Raw genomic sequence first — 20,805 nt, forward strand, 5'->3', positions numbered from 1 at the left:
TTTCATTGTAAAAGAAGAAATATTTGCCACATAATATTATGGTGTAGTAATATTCCTTTTTACTTGTACGTGAGAGGTTTTAGATTCGAATCTCGTGAAAAGTGAGTTCAAAAAGAATTTATTCCCCCACTATTTATTGTAAATAAATCACTATGTCATATATATATATATATATATATATATATATATATTTCATTTCTTTTAGGCTTTTTATCCAAAATAGTCCATGAGATTGGTATAATTCTTTATTTTGGTCATTAAGATTTGAAATCGATAGAAGTGGTCCCTGAGTTTGTCTACCATCAATCATTTTGGTCTTTCTACAGTCCTTCTATGAAAAATCTTGTTAAATTAGAACCAAAATGACAAATATACTCTGAATTTAATAAACAATGGGCCAAAATAATATGACAAAGATAGAGGATACATTTGTCATTTTTTCCTTATTTAACGGAGATTTTTCACGAAAGTACCAAAATAATTAATGGTAGAGAAACTCAATTATCATTTCTATCAATTTTAAATTTCAATGATCAAAATAAAGAGTTATGTCATCTCAAGGGCAATTTGGCTAAAAAGCCTTTTTTTTTTTTTTTTTTTTTTGCAACGAAAAAATCATGTAAAATCATGATATGCATTTAAAGACTATATCCAACAAAAATTTGACTAAATCCAACAAAAACTAAGAATTTTGACTCACACTATGACATTAAATTATCGTTTACGATATTTGTAATTGTATTTAGAATTATGATTATATTCTAATTACGGACGAGAGACAAATGAATGATGGACGCGTAAGTTCATTGTATTATGATTAAGCATGATCTGGGCTCTCAGATGTAAGAATTTTAATTCAACCGACGCGCTTTCTCGCATGCAATGTACGTGACTCACGAAAAACAACGGGCCGCATTTACTGTGGGTGAAAGCCGGGGTGGAACAAGCGATGCGCATTAATAAATATCGCGAAAATTCCGGGGATAAAAAAGGATAAAACAAAATTTAAAAAAAATGGAAAAATGTAAAGAAAATAGCAAAGGGACACCTTTTGCTAGGCTATAAAACCCAAGAGGTTTTTTTGAGAGTCCAAGTCCCAACCAAACGCGTCCATACCAATCTCTTCAGTCTCTTCCCTCACTACTACACACAGTAATCAAAGAAATTGAGATCTGAAGAGACCAAGGTATACAAGTGCCTGGTTTTTTGTTCTCTTTAATTGTGCTACATTGTCAAATAAATTCTCGAACCATGGCTACTCTTCCAGAGTCTTTGTTGGCCGATCAATCGTCATTACCGGGAAACCAAGCGGGTCAACCTGCGTCCCGGCCACCCCAACCCGGTGACGGCGACCAGTCCAGAAGGGTTCCTGTGGAGCAGTTGATTCTAGAGCTTAACGATGATCGTACCCGAGAAAATGCCCTACAACGCCTCTCTAAGGTCACGATCATAATTCATATATTCCTTTTATGATAATTTTCTCCCTCTCTCTCTCTCTCTCTTTTTTTTTTTTTTTTGCCTTATTTCTTTTCTAATCGAATTGCATGTTATATACATGTATTTCTTGGTTTATTACCTCAATTATATTTTTTTTGCATCAACAGTGGCTTTGCATGTCACGCTCAGAGTCTTGTGTGTCACGTACACTGATTTTTTTCAAGTTATAATTATAAAATTAATATTTTTTAGGGAGCAGCAATTTTTTATGGTGCAGTTCTGTTTAATTCTTGTTTAGTGATTGACTTCTTCTTTTAAATGTTTTTATTTACCCCATTTTTGTTGGTTCCTACTGATGATAGAGAGGTTTTATATTAAGAGGTGCAAATTAGCTATTAAAATTAGAGGATAATTGCGGGTTTTTCTATACAGAACCTCAAGTTTCATCTAACTATGGAGTGTTGTGAAAATATAGGTAATGACAAGGGGTTGCTTCATATGATACATGCATATGGACTATGTACAGATATAACGCTTAGCAGATCAATTTTTTATTTATTATAAGGATAATACTTTTTCCTCAATTTCCCATTAAATTGACATAAGTAGCCAATATAAAACGTCATAATAGGGACTATTTGTCACATCCCGGCCCGGGGTGGATCCCTTCCCGGGCCCGCTTCACTACCGTAGCACGATATTGTTCGCTTTGAGCCTTGACCACGCCCTCACAGTTTTGTTTCTGAGAACTCACGAGCAACCTCCCAGTGGGTCACCCATCCTGGGAGTGCTCTAGCCACCTTCTCGCTTAACTTCGGGTTCCGAAGCCAGTAAGCTCCCAAAAAGCCTCGTGCTAGGTAGGGATTAGAATATACATTTAAAGATCACTCTCCTGAGCGATGTGGGATGTCACAATCCACTCCCCTTACGGGCTCGACGTCCTCGTCGGCACACTTTTGGCCAGGGATTGGCTCTGATACCATTTGTCACATCCCAGCCCAAGGCGGATCACTTCCTAGGCCCGCACCACTACCGTAGCACGATATTGTCCACTTTGGGCCCTGACCACGCCCTCACGATTTTATTTTTGGGAACTCACGATCAACTTCTCAGTGGTCACCCATCATGGGAGTACTCTGGCCACCTTCTTGCTTAACTTCGGAGTTTCGACAGAACCCGAAGCCAGTGAGCTCCCAAAATGCCGCGTGCTAGGTAAGGATGGAAATATACATTTAAGGATCACTCCCCTGGACGATGTGGGATGTCACACTATTCATTTTCTTTGTCATCATCTAAAAATCTATCTGTAGAAAAATTTATATGATTCAAATATGTGTAGTCATTCATATGTGTCAAACAAATCGATGGTTCATCATAATTGTCGATTTGTTTGACATAAATAGATGACTACATAATTTTCAAATTGAAATAATTTCCTTAGAGATGATCTTTAGATGATGATAAGAAGAATAAACAATTTTAATTATGAAGCTTGTACAGTGAAATAATGTCACATTAAAGGAAACGACACTTGTACTAACTCACATCTTACCTAGTGAAAAAAAGTTCTTATTGATAATTATCACTCTCTCTAAGTTCAGATTAGGGAAATTCGTGAAGACTTGGCTCCATTACTGTGGCACTCATTTGGTACTACATTTACGCTGTTGAAGGTATGGCATGCATGTCACTTGGCTGTTTTAATTAATAAATTTCAATTAAAATTGAGTGAATTCCCAGATTAAAATTTACGATGATTTAGTTCGTTCATATTTTTCGTTATTTGCAGGAAATAATTGCAGTGTACCGCTTACTTTCAACCCCAAATCTTACTCAGGAATCATCAAATCGGGCATGCAATACTCTCTCTCTATTTCAGGTCAGTACTCTCACAATAATTTTAATTCAATTTGTCTACAGTAAAATGATTTCCACAGTACTCTTTTTCTGTTTCACACAGTTGCGTTTATTTTGGTTAAATTGAGTAAATTAAAGAAGAATCACTGAACAATAACAAAAAGGTGCGCGTAGCTGCTGAGCTAACGACTTTTGCTACTGTGATTTTGGTTAAATCATCATGTTTCCTTTGTGTTAAGCTAATGACATTTGCTACTGTGAATTTGGTTTTGATTTTTAACAGTGCATAGCTGCTCATCCTGAGACAAGAGAGCCATTCCTCCGGGGTAATTTTCTTTTGCTAAATAAATCTGTATAAACCGTGACCTCTTATGACCCCAAAATTAATGATAAACTTAAATGAGTTTTGATCTTGTTTGCAGCTATTGTGCCGTTCTATATTTACCCTTTCCTCAACACGACCGAAAAGGACAAGCCTCATGAATACTTAAGGCTGTCGAGCTTAGGCGTTATTGGTGCCCTTGTCAAGGCATGTACATATGGAATCATGGATTACATTTGAGAAATGCACAGATGAAACTAGTTACAAATATTTAATCCAAACAATAATCCATATACAAACAACGATTTAGCACCTCTTTATTGTTTGTTTAGTGTCCTGCAAATAGTTTATACTTCTTATATATCCCATTTTCATGTCTTTCTATGAGCTTGAATGTTCATTAACATAATGACATAATTAAATTTGGATTTCCCTTTTCCCCGGTTCAGGACAATGATGAAGAGACTGTTCTTTTCCTTCTTCAAACTCAAATATTCTACCATTGCATGCGCTGCATTGAAGTTGGCACTGGACTGTCAAAAACTGTAAGAAACTAACAAAGGAAGTTTATAATAATTAATTATTTCTAAACTTAATTATGCTGAAAAATCTTTTTTTCTGTATATGCAGGTGGCCACATTCATAATGGAGAGGATTCTGATGAGTCCTGAGGGACAGAAGTACTGCTGCGCTTTCCATGATCGTTTTTTCGTAGTCACTCAAGCTCTTACCAAGATGCTCGACAGGATTACTACAGAAGAGCCTTCCCTCCGGCTGCTTAAACTCATCGTTCGTTGCTGTATGAGGCTCGCAGAAGGCCAAAAGTAAATTACTCTTCATACTTAATACTTCCAGGTCTAAGCTCATCGCGAGTCTCGGACTAGACAAGATTGGAATTGAGTTCGAGCAAGTTTTAATATATTTGTGTCTAATACAATTAACTAGTCCAGTCTCAACAATTTCAAGTTCATTAAATATCCGTTGTCCTTTAGTCTAATTTAACTAAAATATTCGAGTTCAGGATCGAGCTTGCAACACTCTAAATAAGACTAGTAACATACAATGTGTTAGACTGGTCTCCACTTTATCTATAAGTTTACCGAATGACATTAGTCTAATTTAGTTGAAATAGTCGAGTCCAGATCGAGTCAGCAAACGAGGAACATTATTACATTTGTTAATTGGTGTTTGAATTTTTCATTGCAGGGACGCCGACTACAGAAATTTGTGTCTTCCTAAGAGCTTGAAGGATCCTAAAGTCATTAACCTCATCGCTGTAAGTTCTTCGAACACTTTTTGTTGGATTTCTTCCCACAGCCCCTTTATTTTTTACTGAAACAATTCTTCTTGATTTAATTTCCAGGACGACCCAACATCCATGGCATGTATGAGACGACTTGTTCAGTGTCTTACAACTACGAGAAGGGCTCCTCCGACAGACGCAGGCGCGGAGGTCGAAAACGGGCACCCGGTGAAGACTGAACAGGAGTAGCAGACGAACCATGTTATCATCACCCATGCTGGTCAATCCCCACCACAGATGAAATACCAAAACCATGCAGACTGAAAACTGTTGTAATATGTTGCTTCTAATGTGCACTTTGTTTTTCGTTGTTGTAATTTTACTTTTAAACTGTACCATGTTATTAGCGCTTGTACTTGTTGTCGAACTGCTGTAAAATGTTCTTCCTAGACTGAAATGTACCTGTAGACCGCTGTTTGTGTTAAAGTTGCCTTGCTTTTTATTGCTTTTTGGCATTGGTTGAGTTAGTCCCACATCGACTAGTTGAGAAGAAGATATAGACTTTATAAAGCTCTTTCGCGCCTCATTGGTCACGACCTTACTTGAACAGGATCTGTTCTATAGGTTGTACATCTGTATCCTTGATTTCTAAGGAGACAGGAACCCCAGTCTGGTGGATGAACCATGACCGTGCGATCAGAGCGTGATTAACAGCACTGTGATCCTTGGATCATTCGAGCAGTAGATGATCGTTCTCAGCCGTTGTAACAACCGGCTGGGGTGGTCACACGGTTGTCTGACAGACCCCCTTCCCCAACCTTTTTGGTTTTTTCTTCGGTTAAATTTCACATTCCGTCCGGGCAGAGGCATTGTGCCCGCCGTATTGCATCCCGTCTCCGATCGCCGGGTCAAAAATACTTCCAGTATATGTCTTCCATTCTCAATCATGAACTCAATACTCTCATTTCTTTCTAGTCTGGCTTTAGCATTTCTTAGACCTGACAATTTCTTATACGACACGAAAATAATGGGTTTCTAATCAACACGATAACTAATCGGATCATTATCGGGTCACACGATAATAACGGGTCCTTAACAGATTTACACGAGAATGACACGCGAGTAACTTGTTTCGACACGATAAGAAAAAAGTTATTTTGATAATTTTATTTTTTTTAACTACAAAAAAAAACGTACAATAAAATACAAAAAATATAATGAATATGTATATGTTGTTTATTAATTATTATTCTATATAAATTATAAAATTTAAGTTTTTTTTATTTATTTATTTTTATACTATATTATAGGCAAGATTGAAATTAAAAATTATAAAACACATTAAAAATAAAAATATCAAGTAATTTAAAAATACAAAACACATTAAAAAAAATTATAATAATTAATTTACATGTGCGAAAAATATGAAAAAATATGCAAACACTCGTAGTCACATCCTCTACACTTTGAGGATGAGTCTATGATCGTTTGAATTTTTAAACCATCCAAACTCTTTTAAGGGAGTTCAAAATAAACAAAATTCATAATCATTAATGTATAAGTCTGAAAAATATGAAAGCATAACAAACGTTTATAATTGCATCATCAACACTTAGACGATGGTTACATGGTTGTTTAGATTTTTAAAACCCTCCAAATCTCATGATCAGTGTTTTTTATTTGAGTGCCAAATTAATAATAATTATTGTAGAAATGTGCAAAATGTAATCACTCGTAATGAAAAACTTTACAATTTTCATGAAATGATCAACTCCAAAATTTAGTATGTATATACTAATTTAGTATTATGTTTTACTTTTTTTTTGGGTCAAATTATGTTTTTCATTTTCATTTTTATTGATTTAAAATATATTTTTCTTAACAGGGTAACAAATCGGATCATCTTACCTAATAATATTAACGGGTTGATTTCGGGTCGGATCATATTACTTGTTTACTTTAACGGATATTACAAGATACGACCCGTTAAGCTATCGGGTATGATATAAAAACAACACGAACACGATAAACACGTCACGAATGCCATTTCTACACGATATTATAAATAATAAAATACAAAATTGGGAACAAACAGAAGTAGAATTATATGAACATCCATCATGTAGAACCTCATAAACGAATTCCGTCTCAATCTTTAGAAGGGGGATGTAATTCGTCTTGCTTGGGAGGCATTGAAAGAGTGCTTTCGAGCATGAACGAGAGATCATGCATCTGTGACAGTATTCTCTCCACATCGTCAGATTTTGATCCTGCTCTTGCACTGGAAACATCTCCGCCCCCCGCCACATCTTCAGATTTTTTTCCCTTGTTTGTGCTTGCATCAGCCAACCTAAACACGCAACAGAAAAGGTGGTTAAGATATGTTCATCAAAGAATGTACCGATACATTTTCCATGAAGCTTCGTGTATGAGATTATTGAAAACAGCAAATATAGCATTCCACGGTGGCTCCAAACAGGATTCTGAGGTTATAATAGCACCCATATAAATTGGCTTATACACGCACCTGTCTAATACAGAAGGCTCTGGCTGCGCTCCATCCACTACAGTTGAACCGCTGGAGCTGTTAAATGCTCCTGCCGATAAATCTGGTTGCAAAAAGCTACCAAAATCCAAGTCACCAGAGTTGCTAGCTGCGCCGAACAAATTTACTTCTGAAGTGTGATCAACAGGTGTTGTCTGATTATTACTTTGTTTTACAGAACTATCTGCAAGATTTGATGCATTATTTGAGCTAGTAAAATCATTCCAAGCGTCGAATGAATCGTCATCCGGATCAGTAGTCTTATTATCAGCAGCCTTGTTGACAGTGGTCTGCAATTGGTTGTCTTGAACCCAATCAACACCACTTTGTTTTACAGAACTATCCACAACATTTGGTGCATTACTCGAGCTTGCAAAATCATTCCAAGCATCAAATGGATCATCATCCTCATCGGTGGTCTTATTATCAGGAGCCTTGCTGCTAGTGGTCTGCAATTGGTTGTCTTGAACCCAATCAACACCATTTTGTTTTACAGAGCTATCCACAAGATTTGGTGCACTACTCAAGCTTGTGAAATCATTCCAAGCATCAAATGAATCATCATCTTTATCTGTAGTCTTATTATCAGAAGCCTTGCTGCTAGTGGTCTGCAATTGGTTATCTTGGACACCACCCTTCACCTCCGCAAGCGTTTCGAACTGTTCGGGCCCTCCAGAAAACCCAGAGTTGGAAACGCCCAACAGATCATCTTGAAACCAGTCGGTCGACATGGATGTAGACCCAGTCAAACTATGGTTTGATTTTTCATTCGTTGAGTCCACTACAGACCCAAATACTGTGTCTATGTGGGTAGAAAGATCCACCGTGGAACCCACAAAGGGGTCAAGGGATTTTGATTCTTGGGGAAAGCTTTCAGAAGCTTGAGGAAGGGTTTCAGAAGCTTGAGGAAGGTTTTCAGAAGCTTGAGGAAGTTTTTCAGAAGCTTGAGGAAGTTTTTCAGAAGCTTGAGGAAGGTTTTCAGAAGCTCGAGGAAGGGTTTCAGAAGCTTGAGGAAGGTTTCCAGAAGCTTGAGGAAGCGATTCAGAAACAGCAAACTGAAAACTTGCCGCCCAACCAGAATCGCCACTCTCTCCTTCAGTAGTCTGCACAACTGTCTCAAAAGGCTTTACATTCTCAAACAAACTAAGAGTTTCATGACCTTGGAAACTCTCTTTACTGACAATCTGTGTGTTAGACCCAAACAGCTCTTCAGAACTACTTGAAGCATCATCTTTGTTTCCTTCAAAGAAAAAGTTGTCAAGATTGACTCCAGCCAAATCTGGTAATTTGGGCAGATTGGGGGTCTCATTTGAGAGATCAGTCTCAATTTTCTCTGGCCTAGAGGTCCACTTTATTTCAAGATTTAAGAGATCAGACAGACTTAACTCATCCTTCCGTGCAGTCTGTCCTCTGTTTAATTCATTTGTTCCAATAGGTAAATCCACTATCTCCTGCAAACCAAAGTCTCAAACTTCACCCCAAGTATTCAAGAAGTCCCACAAAATTAATATCAAAGTCTACAATTTACGTTAACGAGAGGACAATAATCCTCATTTCTAGCAAACAAATGATAGGCAGACAACTATAATTTCCCACATACATGATATGGTTACTGAAAAAATGGACTACAAATCTGTAGCACCTACAAAATTTCGAGTGTGATCTGCTTATAATCTCACTAAGTAGATTTTGATACAAATCATATACAAATACAATGTATTATTTCTACATCTCTGCATAATCTCAGAATCGCCTTTAAGCATTCAAGCTTTTTAGTTTTCTATGCACTGTAGATTAACTCAATTAGCTTCGAATCAGAAAACGCAATTAACGAAGTCATTACTCCGTTGGGTGGCTACAACAAGCTGGTAAAACACATTAAGTACACTAAAACAATCAAAGCTTCGATCTTTTTCATCATCCGGAAGCACCAAAACAAATAATTTGTTAAAATCCCTGCTTTTTCCTGAAAAACAGAACTTCATTCCACAAGAACGCATTGATAATTCAAATTCCGTTTCTTTCTAGTTTTCGCATCAACCAAATAGAACAAGAATCCCCTTTTTATTCCCCATCTTAATCTCAATTTTCTCATCAACCAAACAAAAGATAGAAAATCAAGTCGCATACCGATCCACTTAAGCTCAGGGACTGGAGCAGCCACCGGTACCCAAAAGTATCCCGGAAATTGATGGGGTCAGGAGGGAGGTCCTTGCAGAGTTCTCTGCCGCAGAAGACGCAGGTTAGCGTCTGAACGCCCCTCAGCAGCCGCCCTTTGCAATGCTTGCACCTCAGGTACGGCGGCGATGGATCCAACTCCGCCAGGGTTTCTTCGACCGAAGGCAGATTGGGCAACGGCGTGTCGTCTGGGTCGTAGGACGACATGTTCGCTTCTTTCCGAAGCGAGATCTGCACCTGCTTTATCACATCCATCGGGATTTCCATCGCCACTTTCAGGGTTGGTGGCTGTCGATGCGTGTGGTGGAATAGGGCGGTTGAGTGATGAGGGGCACAGAGTGACTAGATCGCCCTACTTCCCACCACTTTATGTTCAACTCTCATCACTCGTGATACGGTGGTAATCTCCTAAAATCATCTCCAAATCTGGTCTAAAAGCCAGATTACCTTCCCCAAAACACTTTTCAATACATGTTAAAATTTTAGAATAAATGCCAAATGTTATTTATGGGTCAAATACCCCCAGCTTCCCCCGGGCTAAATGACAAATGTTTATCTGAATTTAAATTTTTTTAGATTAAAATGTTCATAAAATTAATTTACAATAATCTATATATATATATATATATTTTTTTTTTTTAAATTGATTTAAGAAAAAAATTAGCCTAAGTTCATTTTTTAATAATTCCGGGCTAAAATTTTAGGGCAGAAGGGTTGGAGTAGAAAATATGTTTTTGGGCTAAAAGCCAAATTTTCCGGGCTAAAAAATTTGACTTTTAGCCCAAGGGTTGGAGATTGTCTAAGAGGTTAAATTATTATTTGTTGTATTAACGCCTCACATATTGTTGAATATACCCAATATACTTAACACATCTCATATATGTTTTTTTCAATTAAAATTTATCTATTACACTTTACGTAATTTTCCATAATACCCTCACACTCCTAACATACATCTTACATCTTCTACATACATTCCATATTTTTTACATACACTCCATATTTTCTACTTACACTCCACTCTCTTCATAATGGTTTCTTTATTCTTATGTCATTTGATACAAAATCATTCATGTCATGAAGGATTTGCTCAACTTTTTTCCCCTAAATTATTTTTTGGCAACAAGGATTTGCTCAACTTTTTTTCTAACTAGTGAACATTGATTAGTGAAGGTGTGTGTCCAAAAAATGACAATACATTTTAACCTTCATCCACATGTGATAGTACATTTTGAACACAGTTTGAGCCATAAGTTAAGGCAGCTCCCAAGTGAATTCCATAAATGACAATACATTTTAGCCTTCGTCCACCTGTGACTGTACATTTTGAACACAGTCTAGGCCAGAAGTTCAAGCGGCCCCTCGGAACTAGGATTAACTTCTCAATGTTTGAGGATATAGAGTTACTAAAAGTAGCTTACTTAGATATATGTCTTATAGCTGTGAAGGCCAAGGCATCCCATCCCGCCCATGACTTGGATATCTATCCTATATTCGCAAAACTAATCTACTTGAATCAACCTAAGTGTAATTTATGGTGGATTTTCGCTTGACTGATTTTTAGTTGGGCTTCTTTTCTTGCTGCAATGCATGTGTGTGACAAGCTCTTGAGATTCCAAACAAACCGCTACCCTATTTGCCGACAACCAGTTGAGAGACATTTGACGATAAAGGTCAACAATGGCCCTTATGAATTAGTCATCAGTGGATGTGTTCTACAAAGGAAGGTGAAAGTGCTTTTGACAAAAAGAGTTGAAGTCTTGAAGAGGATAAATAATTTTGGGATATACACATTAAAACTGATTTGAGATGTATTTAGAATTTTCTAAACCCTATAAGGTCGAACTTATCTTTACATGTTAGATATAGAAGTCTTTTAACATTAAATTTTTAATGTAAAGTGCATTCAACATTACGTGTGATGCTAATAAAAAAAAGTCTTGGTTTTTTTTTTTCGTTGGGTTTTTTATTTAATTTTTAATTTTTATTCTCATCCTTTTTTTTAACAAGAGAATATATAATGTCATACTCAAAAAAAAGAAAAAAAAATAGAGAATTTATTTTGTTTTGTAAAAATTGTTTTTTTTAAAGGAGACCATCTAGTGGTTACATAACAATCTACTTTTTTGTAAGCCGAAAAGATTCACAGAAGTATTTTAGTATCCCATGTCCACTGTCGTGCGATTTACCAACGCCAAGAACTTTATAAAAAATTTACTATTATAAATTTACTAAGAGAGAAAGATTATTCAATTCGGACACGTAAGTAGAACTTAACACTCTATTCATTAAGACCAATGTAAAAGAAAGCGAAGATGTTCCATTATAGATGTTAACTTTTAATCATCAGGACGTCTACAAAGACCAAAAACATTAATTGCAACATCGAAAAACTAATTTCACTTATATATGGTTTGAGTTTGTATGCACTTGATTTCTTTGGGTAACTGACCGAAATGATGAATTTACAAATCTTAAAAATTGTTTTAACAAACTTCCATCTTGTTTTGTTTTGGACTTCGTTGGCATACATTTACTGATTCACTTTGAAATAAATAACATTGTTTATTTAATTCACCTACACTATTAGAGATGCTCTAAAACTGTTTTCAAATTGTTTAAAACATTTTCCTAAACTATGCATGCTGGCGATTGTGACGAAACTCAACAATCGCATTCTTCACGAAAGCTATTACTCAAAAATTTTAACAGATTATGAAGAAATTTAATTTTGTAAACCCAAACGCTACTTAAACACAAATAAACTGAGATTTTTTTTAATACATCAATATTTTTATACTAAAAAAAATAAAAAATTCAGCTAATAAATTGAAAAAATTATTTACTAAGAAATAAAAAAACCGAAAAAATGAAACCGTTTCGTAATATCGCGTAGTCGGACCAACTGGCAATCTCACTCCCAAAACAGTGAATTTTAAATAAAAATAAAAAAAGCAGCGTCAGTGCGTCCCTCCCCACAAATCAGAAAGCAGCCATCTTTGATCTTCGCAAGTCTCAACTAAACACCGGCGGTCGAACCATTGAGAATCGACTTCGCCGACTCCCAATTCCGCTACTTCCGATCGATTCGATTTCTGAAGCTGAGGAAGAATCGAGATTAAGAGAGAGATGGCGATGAGTCCGGCGGTGCTGAAGGCGGGGCTGGTGATAGTTGGGCTGTGCATAGCCGGGTACATAGTGGGGCCGCCTCTATACTGGCACTTCATGGAGGGCTTAGCCGCCGTCTCCCACTCTTCTTCTTCCTCCTCTTCCGCTTGCCCTCCTTGCACCTGCGATTGCTCTTCTCAGCCTCTCCTCTCCATCCCCATTGGTAATTTACTCTTTTTTCACTTGCCCATGATCCATTTTTGCCAGATCTGATTAGATCTCTTGCATTTTTCACTTTTTGTTCTGTTGGGTTTTACACATTTTGTGCTGATTTGATGCCAATAAGCTCAAATTTCCATTGGATTCACTGATTTCAATCCTTTCTGGGTTTTTGTTGAATTTTTAAAGCAACTGGTTTTTACTTCACTCGGCTAATTTACTAATTTATTAGTTGTTGATTGGCATTATTATCGGATGTATACTTATATTGGTTTGTTCTTTCGTCTGCAGGACTCAGCAACATTTCCCTTGCAGGTTAGTCTCTTTTTGTATATATGTTTATATAAACTGATTGGGTTATGATATAATTGACTGCTTTATATCTCTCTCTCTGTGTGGATATATATATTTGGCTGTAATATGTATGTATGATTCGAGATTGAATGTGTTGTGGTATCAATAGCTTCTCCTTGCCATAAAGTAGCGTACTTTCTCATGTTTATGTTGAATAATTAATATTCCCCTGAGGTGTTACATGTTAAGGACTGTAATAATGGGGCAAATATTCAATACAAAGTGTTTTCGAGGAAATCCGTCTGAATCCCAAAATATCATTCAATCCGAAGTAATATTTTCTCGTTTTTTTTTCACCTTTAGATCTTCCCTGATAGACAAATTTTCTTGGGGAGAAATGTCAAATCTTGCAGTTACGTAAACTTTCCTGTTTACCCTATTTTCCTTAAATTCCTTTTATACATACATTCTGTCTCTCAACGTTACGTGAGTTGATTATGTAGATTGTGTGTGGTTTCTCCTCGTTACAATCTTTGAAGTTAAGATTGCAACCAGAGCTCTGGACTCCTAGCTTTCATTAGTGGGACTGGCAATTGATCTGGTCTTCTGATTTTACTGTCCAATTTTCATTGTTTTGGAATGAACCCAACCACCCCTTTTCCTCAACTTGCTTTTTATAGTTGTTGATTTCACTTTGTAGGAAGAGTTTGTGTCATTGATATCTATGTGTTATTTTCTTATTTTGGTTGAACCAACCTTCGGATGTTGAACATGGAGGTTAAGTTGAAACTCAAAATCATAGAATGCGGACTTAGTTTCCTAAATTTGGTTTTGCATTGCATTTGCAAGCAAAGTTGGTGATTCAAGTGATTGGCTACATGAAAGTTTCAGATTTGGTTCAATTTTTATATTCTTTTTACGGTCTGTTTATTTCTTTGGTACATATTATGCAGACTGTGCAAAGCATGATCCAGAGGTGAATGAAGACACTGAGAAGAACTTTGTGGATCTTTTGACCGAGGAGTTGAAGCTTAGGGAAGCTGAAGCTTTGGAAACTCAGCAACGAGCTGATATGGCTCTACTAGAGGCTAAAAAGATTGCATCCCAGTATCAAAAGGAAGCAGACAAGTGCAGTTCAGGGATGGAAACATGTGAAGAAGCAAGGGAGAAAGCTGAAGCAACATTAGAGGCGCAGCGGAAACAGACAGCATTATGGGAGCTCAGGGCTCGTCAGAGAGGGTGGAAAGAAGGGCTTACAAAGTCTAACACTCAGACGCAAGGAAATGTCCAGACTGTGTAGAAAGCTCCATAGCGTTTTTGGAACAACCAAAGGCTTCCTCTCTTGGTTAGTGATAAACTTTTACTAGGTTATTCTTCTTCACCTTAAATTGTGCATGCTATACAATCAATTTCATTTACCAAACTGAATTATTTGTATTTACAGTTAAAAGTGTAGAGAACTTAGCTGTGTTATCTAGCCTTCCAAAATCAATCGATGTTGTGGCAAGAACCTTAATCATCGCATTCTCCACCGAATTATAGTTGAAAGTTCCACTTGTATGACTGAAACCAGAAATTCTTCATTGAATGTCAGAGTATCGATGGTTGTCTAAGTCCTGGCTTGAGCTTGATTGGTTAATGTTGAGCTCTTTTGTATTTGATCTAGGAAATTTTCACTTCCTGTGCGTCTTCTGTGAAGTTGGTACTTCAATTACTCGATATGCTTGCATTTGAAATCCAGGTCCAATAATTCCTATAAAAGCTCAATTCCATTGACCATCGGTTCATTTTGTTCAAGCATACAAAAAACCTGGCTGCCCCGGCAACTCAGCTGACGACTCGACCATCATGTCCGTGGGGGGCGCAACTTTGTAAAATTTCAAGTGCTTTAGCATTGAAAAGTGCTTTTAGGACCTTGAAGCACGTCCAACTTTTTCTATCAAACGCTATCAAAAACACTTTTGATTTCCTGGAAAAAGTTTTAACCATTCTAAGCAGGCGCTACGACAATCGTTAATGGAACTTTTAGTTGTCTCAAAAAGCTACAAGATCTATGGACCAAATAATGAAAAACAGAGTGGGACGTATTAAATCACTAGCATAATCCTTGATTCTTGAAGAGGGGCATGCATGATTTTGAAGCCATTTGTGCAATTTTTCATCTATGGTATGCATGACTCAATGATTCAGAAAATTAAGTGTTGGGTCATCTTCAACTGAAAAGATTAGATATAGTTCCCTCTACAGTTATGCCTTGTAAGAAATTATTATTAAATGAACAATGTCAGACTATATCCATATATCATTTCCAACTAAAAGTAATAAACATAGCCTCTCAATCATTTATTAGTTTTAAGTTTATAATTTAAATTTATTAGTTAATTTAATTAAACTACCGTTTGATGTTTTCAAATTTAGCCTTTGAATTCGAATCACTAATGAAGTTGAGGAGTTGGGCCCCAAAAAATGGGAAAGAGATCATCTCTGGATCTCTTCCACCAAGGTCACCGAATCAAGTGATCCAAATCTTCCAAATTTCATCAAACGACTAAAAAATATTATAGCTTTTAAAGGATCAAAACAGGTGGACCGTTGGATGAAATTTGGAAAACTTGGATCACTTGATCCGGTGACCTTGGTAAAAGAGATCCGGAGAGGATCTCTTTCCCAAAAAATAGGGTTAGAGGAGGACTATGTTTGGCCAGCCTAATGCCTTTCAGTCAAATATTAGGCTAGTGAGCTCCATAGAATTATAGCCTAGCAATGCATTGGACATGAGTTTTTTGATAAATCAGATCATTTTTTATTTTTGAATGTCAAATCATCCCAAACAAAGTCAAGGTAAGGGAGTGGGCATGGGATTATGATTATCTCCCTTCATTTTTCCATCCACTTCCATCATCTCCTTTCACACTTTTTTTTTTATCTTTCGTTTTTTTATAAAAAAATTAATGTAAGATGTTAACGTGATTTAATTATGATCGTTCAAATAGGATCAGAGAAAAAGAGAGAAAAAAAAGGAAACATAATTCTTTCTCCGTGGGCATGATCCATCAAACGCTAAGTACCAACGACCAACCATCATCCACAATAAATTTCTTAAATTTCTAATTCACTTTATTTAATTGAACTGGTCACCCCAAGCTTTTGGCCATTTTCCCTCAAATATCTGTCCTTGTTTATTTAATTACCTACAAACCCCCTACACAGACACTGAATTTTACAAAAGCAAAGAAAAATTCATGTGTGATCCATCACATCCACATTTCAACGGCTGTGATCACACCACTCTTCACTTGGCCTTCTCAAGGGCTGTGATTGAAGTACCGCTCCCTGTGATTGAATCATATCTTTGAAATACATATGCCACAAGCAAAGTGGCAGTGAGGGTCACAGAGTCCTTTGCAGCGCACTGTTTGTTGGACTCACTTGGTGAACCGGTCTGCGGTCCGTTGGACCAGTACAAGTAGTTCAGTAACTCTTTGTTCTTCATGAACCGGTCCGGTTTAAACGTGTCCGGTTCATCGAAGACTTTCTCATCCCTCATGACCTGTTGTTGAAACCCACAGAGCAACTCACCCTTCTTGATGTCAAAGGCCGAGTCGTGTGAACTGAGTTGGAAGTCCTTCCTGGCTCGGGCAAATTGGAGAGGAACCGGTGGGTTGAGCCGGAGGGCTTCGTACACTACTGACTGAACCAGTTGCAAGTTTTTCACCGAGTCGAAACTCAAAGTTGAACCGGCGTTTTCTCTGACTTCCTTGACTATTTTGGCTTGTAAACCGGTGGTGTCGCTTGCTATTTTGCCTATCAAACTTGGCAGAAAGACAGAAAACCCACCATATGCATTGAAACCAAGTACAAAGAGAAGGTTGTGAATTGTTACTTCTTTGGTCAGTCCGAAATCGGTTTCACCTCTCTTTACCACTTCTTTACCTGTAAACAAGTCCATTTGTATTCATGAACGCATAAAATCAAGATACAGATGGCATTAAACTTATCGAGTAACATCATATGACATTTATCGATCACATCTCTAACATCGTGTATTATGTTGGCGCCCTTTATCGATCACATCTCTAATAGTTTGTACTATATTGGTGACTCCTATGGGATACGTATGGTAATGCTCTCTCTTTAGTCTTATGTTGACATACAAACGTTTATGTTGTCAATTTGTGAATTTGGACCGCACATCAAGCAATAATCAACTTAATCAATAGTCTAACAAAAAAAACTTTTATGGGAGATGTCGTCTATACTCTATAGTATGTTAATGAATGCAAGTAGAAAAAAGTTTTGAATTCAAATATATCTCAAAAGGAATGAGATTGATAGTTTGTTTAAGTTCCAAGTAACTTACCATGTTCTTCTATAAACTGGTAAAGCTGGTTGTAGTCTCCACTGACTAGAAAAGAAGGGTATGCAAAAGAATGGAGGAGAATCTCCTCCAGGGGCTGAAGCACACCAATCTTGACTGTGGGGAGGAGCTGGAGGGCGAGCCACCGGTCAAGCATGGCGTAGCCGGACTTCGCTATCTTGGGCGAGCTTGCCGGGTCAGCTCCAACTAAGCATTTAGTGAGAAACTTGAACATGAACTTCTGAAGTGGGATCAAATAGCTGGCACTCCCATCTTTGGAGACGTCTGCTTCTATTGTGTCAAAGAAGGTTGAGAGGTTGGCAGTGAGTTCAGGCACCCATGTCATGGAGCTTCTTTTCAAGATATCCATGGCAAAGTTTTTGATCTGTGAACAAGATATTAAGATGGTATTGGTAAGTTAATAGAAATTAAACTTACCAAAAGATGACCAACTATACAGTAGAATTCATATCTTGTAAGATGAAAACGTTTTTCACTTCCTGTCGAAATCAAATTAAGCATGCTCTAAGCATTTAGGTTAGCAAAGTAAATCCCGCCGTGGTACCAGATTACGTAAACCCTAAAGAGACGAAAGCCTTTTTCAAGAGTTGTACTATTGAAACCCGTTTGATCATTCTGCATAGCACATCATGTATCAACAAAAATAGAAAAAGCTACTGTACAACCTTCCTTAGTCTTTATGAAATTTTTAGTTCAAATTTCATAGAAGACAAGTAAAAGAAAAACCCTTAAATAATATTTGTTCATCTATCTAAAATATTTTTGTGTGGTTTCGAGTCTAGATCCCTAGTTTTACAATCTCTCATTCCAATGAAATACGGAGAGTGCGAAAATCACAGCCGAGAAAAAAAAATTACTCCAAAAAAAAAAAGAGAGGGAAAGAGAAACTGTAGGAAATGAATCCCATATATCTCATTTCCCACACTCATCTGCAACTAAAAATCACCACCAACCAATTGTTTAATGGTCCCTACGAGTACGAGTAGGAGTCGCTATCATATTCGCATACATTTTGGATTGATTTGGACCATCTGGGACTTTTCTAAGGAACACAAAAACCACAAACCATTCTTTTCTTCCGGCCAACATATCCAACCAGTCCCTCATCGGAAAATCCACTTCTGCTTCAGCAACAACTAGAAACAAATAATATCTTTAAATGCTCAACACAATCTTCTCTTCCTAAAAACCAGTTGACGTTCTTTTTTTTGCTATGAACATCTGAATCGTACATTCTAACATTCATAAATCATCCAAGCATTACGTTGCGAAAAACCAAATTAATCCACATTTACAGCCTGACAATCCATATTTATATATTTCTAGTAAAATACTGGATAAGTTAATTTCTTAACCACACTGCAAAAATCTCACTCAACCCTTTTAGACGATTGAAAATTTCAAGCTTGTAATTAATCCCAAAAAATAAAGAAATTCAAGCATGTACTAGCGGAAACTTTGAAAATCTGTTCAACCAAAAATCAGTGAACTATTATGATAAAATAACTTAATTTGGATTGCCATATCGATTGGACAAACCGATCATGTTATCCTTAATTATATACTCAAAAAAAATAAATTGAAATTGGTTAGTTTAGCACTATAAAATCATTAGAACAACCAATTTTCCCTAACTATTTCACCAACCTAAGCGTAGTTAAGTTGGTTAGAGTATGTGTAAATTCAAGCTTGTCTCACTTCCGCTCTCGTAATTTAGATTAGATTAGTGCAAATATCGCTCTAATACAAAAAGAAATCTATAGGTACCGAATATGTAAAAGAAGAAGAGAAAAAGAAAAGTTGATACGAGTTGATTCAAACCTGGGAGTGTTGGGGTTCGGATGTATCAAGATAAGCGCAGGTCCTCAAGTTGCCGGTGAACTTAACACTCGGCATGAAGTCGCCGACAAGAACATTCTTCTTCTCGACCAACTCCATGTCGAACATGTACGAGAAGGACTTGCAGTCGAGGACGGCGATGACGTTGGGGTTGACGTTGACGAATAGCGGGAAGCTGGGAGGGACATTTGTGCGGAACACCGTGCTCTTGTACTTCTCGGTGCGCTTCTTGAAGAATGTTTCGGGACCCTGGAACCAGAAGTAGTCCAGGCGGTCCGAGATGGGGCCCAGGAGCGGCCAGCCGTACGTTCCGGGGATCGTACGGACTGGCAGAGATGCTGGTGGTTGTTGGTGAGAGAGCGTTGGTGGTGACGGTGACGGTGGGATGCCGGGGGTTGTGCTCATCATGAAAGCCATGATTTATGTTATTTTTGTTGGATATTGAGATTTTGTGTTGTGAAATGAGAGAGGCGATTGTGGTTTGCTCTTTCCAGATGTGAGCTTAAGAGCTATGGCTATATAAATTTGGGAAATATTTGACTTGTTATATTGTGAAACAAACTAATAAAAAAAGTTTGAAAACTTTTGAGTTTTAACGATAAAGATAAAATAAGGGGTAAAGTGATTCTCCTCCGATGGCGGTTGGTGCTGCTTTGTTTTCTGACTATGTTGGCTTGTCTTGTCTAGTCACCACTTTTCAAATTAATATGCATGTCGGCATCCAGGTTTGTCTTACTTTTTTTTTTCTTTCTCCTAACTTTATGGTGTTGTTTGACTTGTTTTGCAGGTTTAGACTTTTATGTTTGGTTCTAGAGGGGTTAAGTTTCATGTCCCCCCTTCTTTTCTTTGTATCATTCTAGTTTTTGTTTCTAGAAGGGTAAGTTTTATGTCCCCCTTCTTTTTAGTGTATTCCTTTTTGTTGTCTTTGTTTTTTGAGGGGTAAGGTTTATGTTCTCCTGACTATGTGTAACTTATTTTTTTCGTTATCAATAAAATTATCCTCGTACTGTCGAGGTTTCCCAAAAAAAAAAAAGTAAAGTAAATAGTATCAGGAGCTTTTAGTTAAAGTTCTCATATTGTAAACTAAATCAAGTTGTATTATTTCATTTGTTATAATTAAAGTAAATAATGTGATCGAGATATATTATCTATATGATAAAAATTTATATGGAATTGTTCACTCATATTTGTGGCGTCCTGGTTTAATTCCGTTGAATGTAAATTGCTCTTCACTTGTAGTTGTATGATATACTAACACAAATTCACGTCATACATTTTGAACAAATAAGTGACCGTGTTTGAAGTACATGTTCAAAATTGCTTGTTATATATATCTCAACTACGTAAACTATGTTGTTAATAATTTATTTTATATACGTAACAAT

General features: G+C 36.9%; 5 protein-coding genes and 1 non-coding gene across 6 annotated transcripts; 4 read left to right on the plus strand and 2 right to left on the minus strand.

The window, feature by feature from the left end:
- The first annotated feature begins 1,091 nt into the window (after positions 1 to 1,091).
- Positions 1,092 to 3,953, plus strand: LOC114827088 (uncharacterized). The gene is made up of 5 exons (XM_070805351.1): positions 1,092 to 1,440; positions 3,039 to 3,110; positions 3,227 to 3,316; positions 3,578 to 3,620; positions 3,717 to 3,953. The coding sequence occupies exons 1-5, from the start codon at positions 1,252 to 1,254 to the stop codon at positions 3,854 to 3,856; spliced, it is 534 nt and encodes a 177-aa protein (XP_070661452.1). The 5' UTR covers positions 1,092 to 1,251; the 3' UTR covers positions 3,857 to 3,953.
- Positions 3,954 to 4,032: 79 nt separating this feature from the next.
- On the plus strand, positions 4,033 to 5,345 carry LOC114826730 (uncharacterized). The gene is made up of 4 exons (XM_029107510.2): positions 4,033 to 4,161; positions 4,247 to 4,440; positions 4,823 to 4,892; positions 4,980 to 5,345. Exons 1-4 carry the CDS (start codon positions 4,123 to 4,125, stop codon positions 5,106 to 5,108), a joined length of 432 nt encoding a protein of 143 aa, XP_028963343.1. The 5' UTR covers positions 4,033 to 4,122; the 3' UTR covers positions 5,109 to 5,345.
- A 106-nt stretch (positions 5,346 to 5,451) lies between these two features.
- On the plus strand, positions 5,452 to 5,665 carry LOC114827230 (small nucleolar RNA U3). The gene has a single exon (XR_003776448.1). It is a non-coding gene; the product is annotated as a small nucleolar RNA U3 (small nucleolar RNA).
- A 1,228-nt stretch (positions 5,666 to 6,893) lies between these two features.
- Positions 6,894 to 10,071, minus strand: LOC103416429 (uncharacterized). The gene is made up of 3 exons (XM_029107871.2): positions 9,535 to 10,071; positions 7,387 to 8,855; positions 6,894 to 7,209 (listed from the first exon to the last, which is right to left on the minus strand). Exons 1-3 carry the CDS (start codon positions 9,847 to 9,849, stop codon positions 7,008 to 7,010), a joined length of 1,986 nt encoding a protein of 661 aa, XP_028963704.1. The 5' UTR covers positions 9,850 to 10,071; the 3' UTR covers positions 6,894 to 7,007.
- A 2,640-nt stretch (positions 10,072 to 12,711) lies between these two features.
- LOC114826929 (uncharacterized) lies at positions 12,712 to 14,816 on the plus strand. The gene is made up of 3 exons (XM_029107872.2): positions 12,712 to 12,913; positions 13,201 to 13,224; positions 14,157 to 14,816. The coding sequence occupies exons 1-3, from the start codon at positions 12,712 to 12,714 to the stop codon at positions 14,501 to 14,503; spliced, it is 573 nt and encodes a 190-aa protein (XP_028963705.1). The 3' UTR covers positions 14,504 to 14,816.
- A 1,482-nt stretch (positions 14,817 to 16,298) lies between these two features.
- On the minus strand, positions 16,299 to 20,099 carry LOC114819168 (fatty acid hydroperoxide lyase, chloroplastic-like). The gene is made up of 3 exons (XM_029107873.2): positions 19,403 to 20,099; positions 17,564 to 17,945; positions 16,299 to 17,136 (listed from the first exon to the last, which is right to left on the minus strand). Exons 1-3 carry the CDS (start codon positions 19,835 to 19,837, stop codon positions 16,496 to 16,498), a joined length of 1,458 nt encoding a protein of 485 aa, XP_028963706.1. The 5' UTR covers positions 19,838 to 20,099; the 3' UTR covers positions 16,299 to 16,495.
- Between the last annotated feature and the right edge of the window lie 706 nt (positions 20,100 to 20,805).

Source organism: Malus domestica, chromosome 09 (assembly GCF_042453785.1).
Source record: "Malus domestica chromosome 09, GDT2T_hap1".
NCBI classification, from domain to species: domain Eukaryota; kingdom Viridiplantae; phylum Streptophyta; class Magnoliopsida; order Rosales; family Rosaceae; genus Malus; species Malus domestica.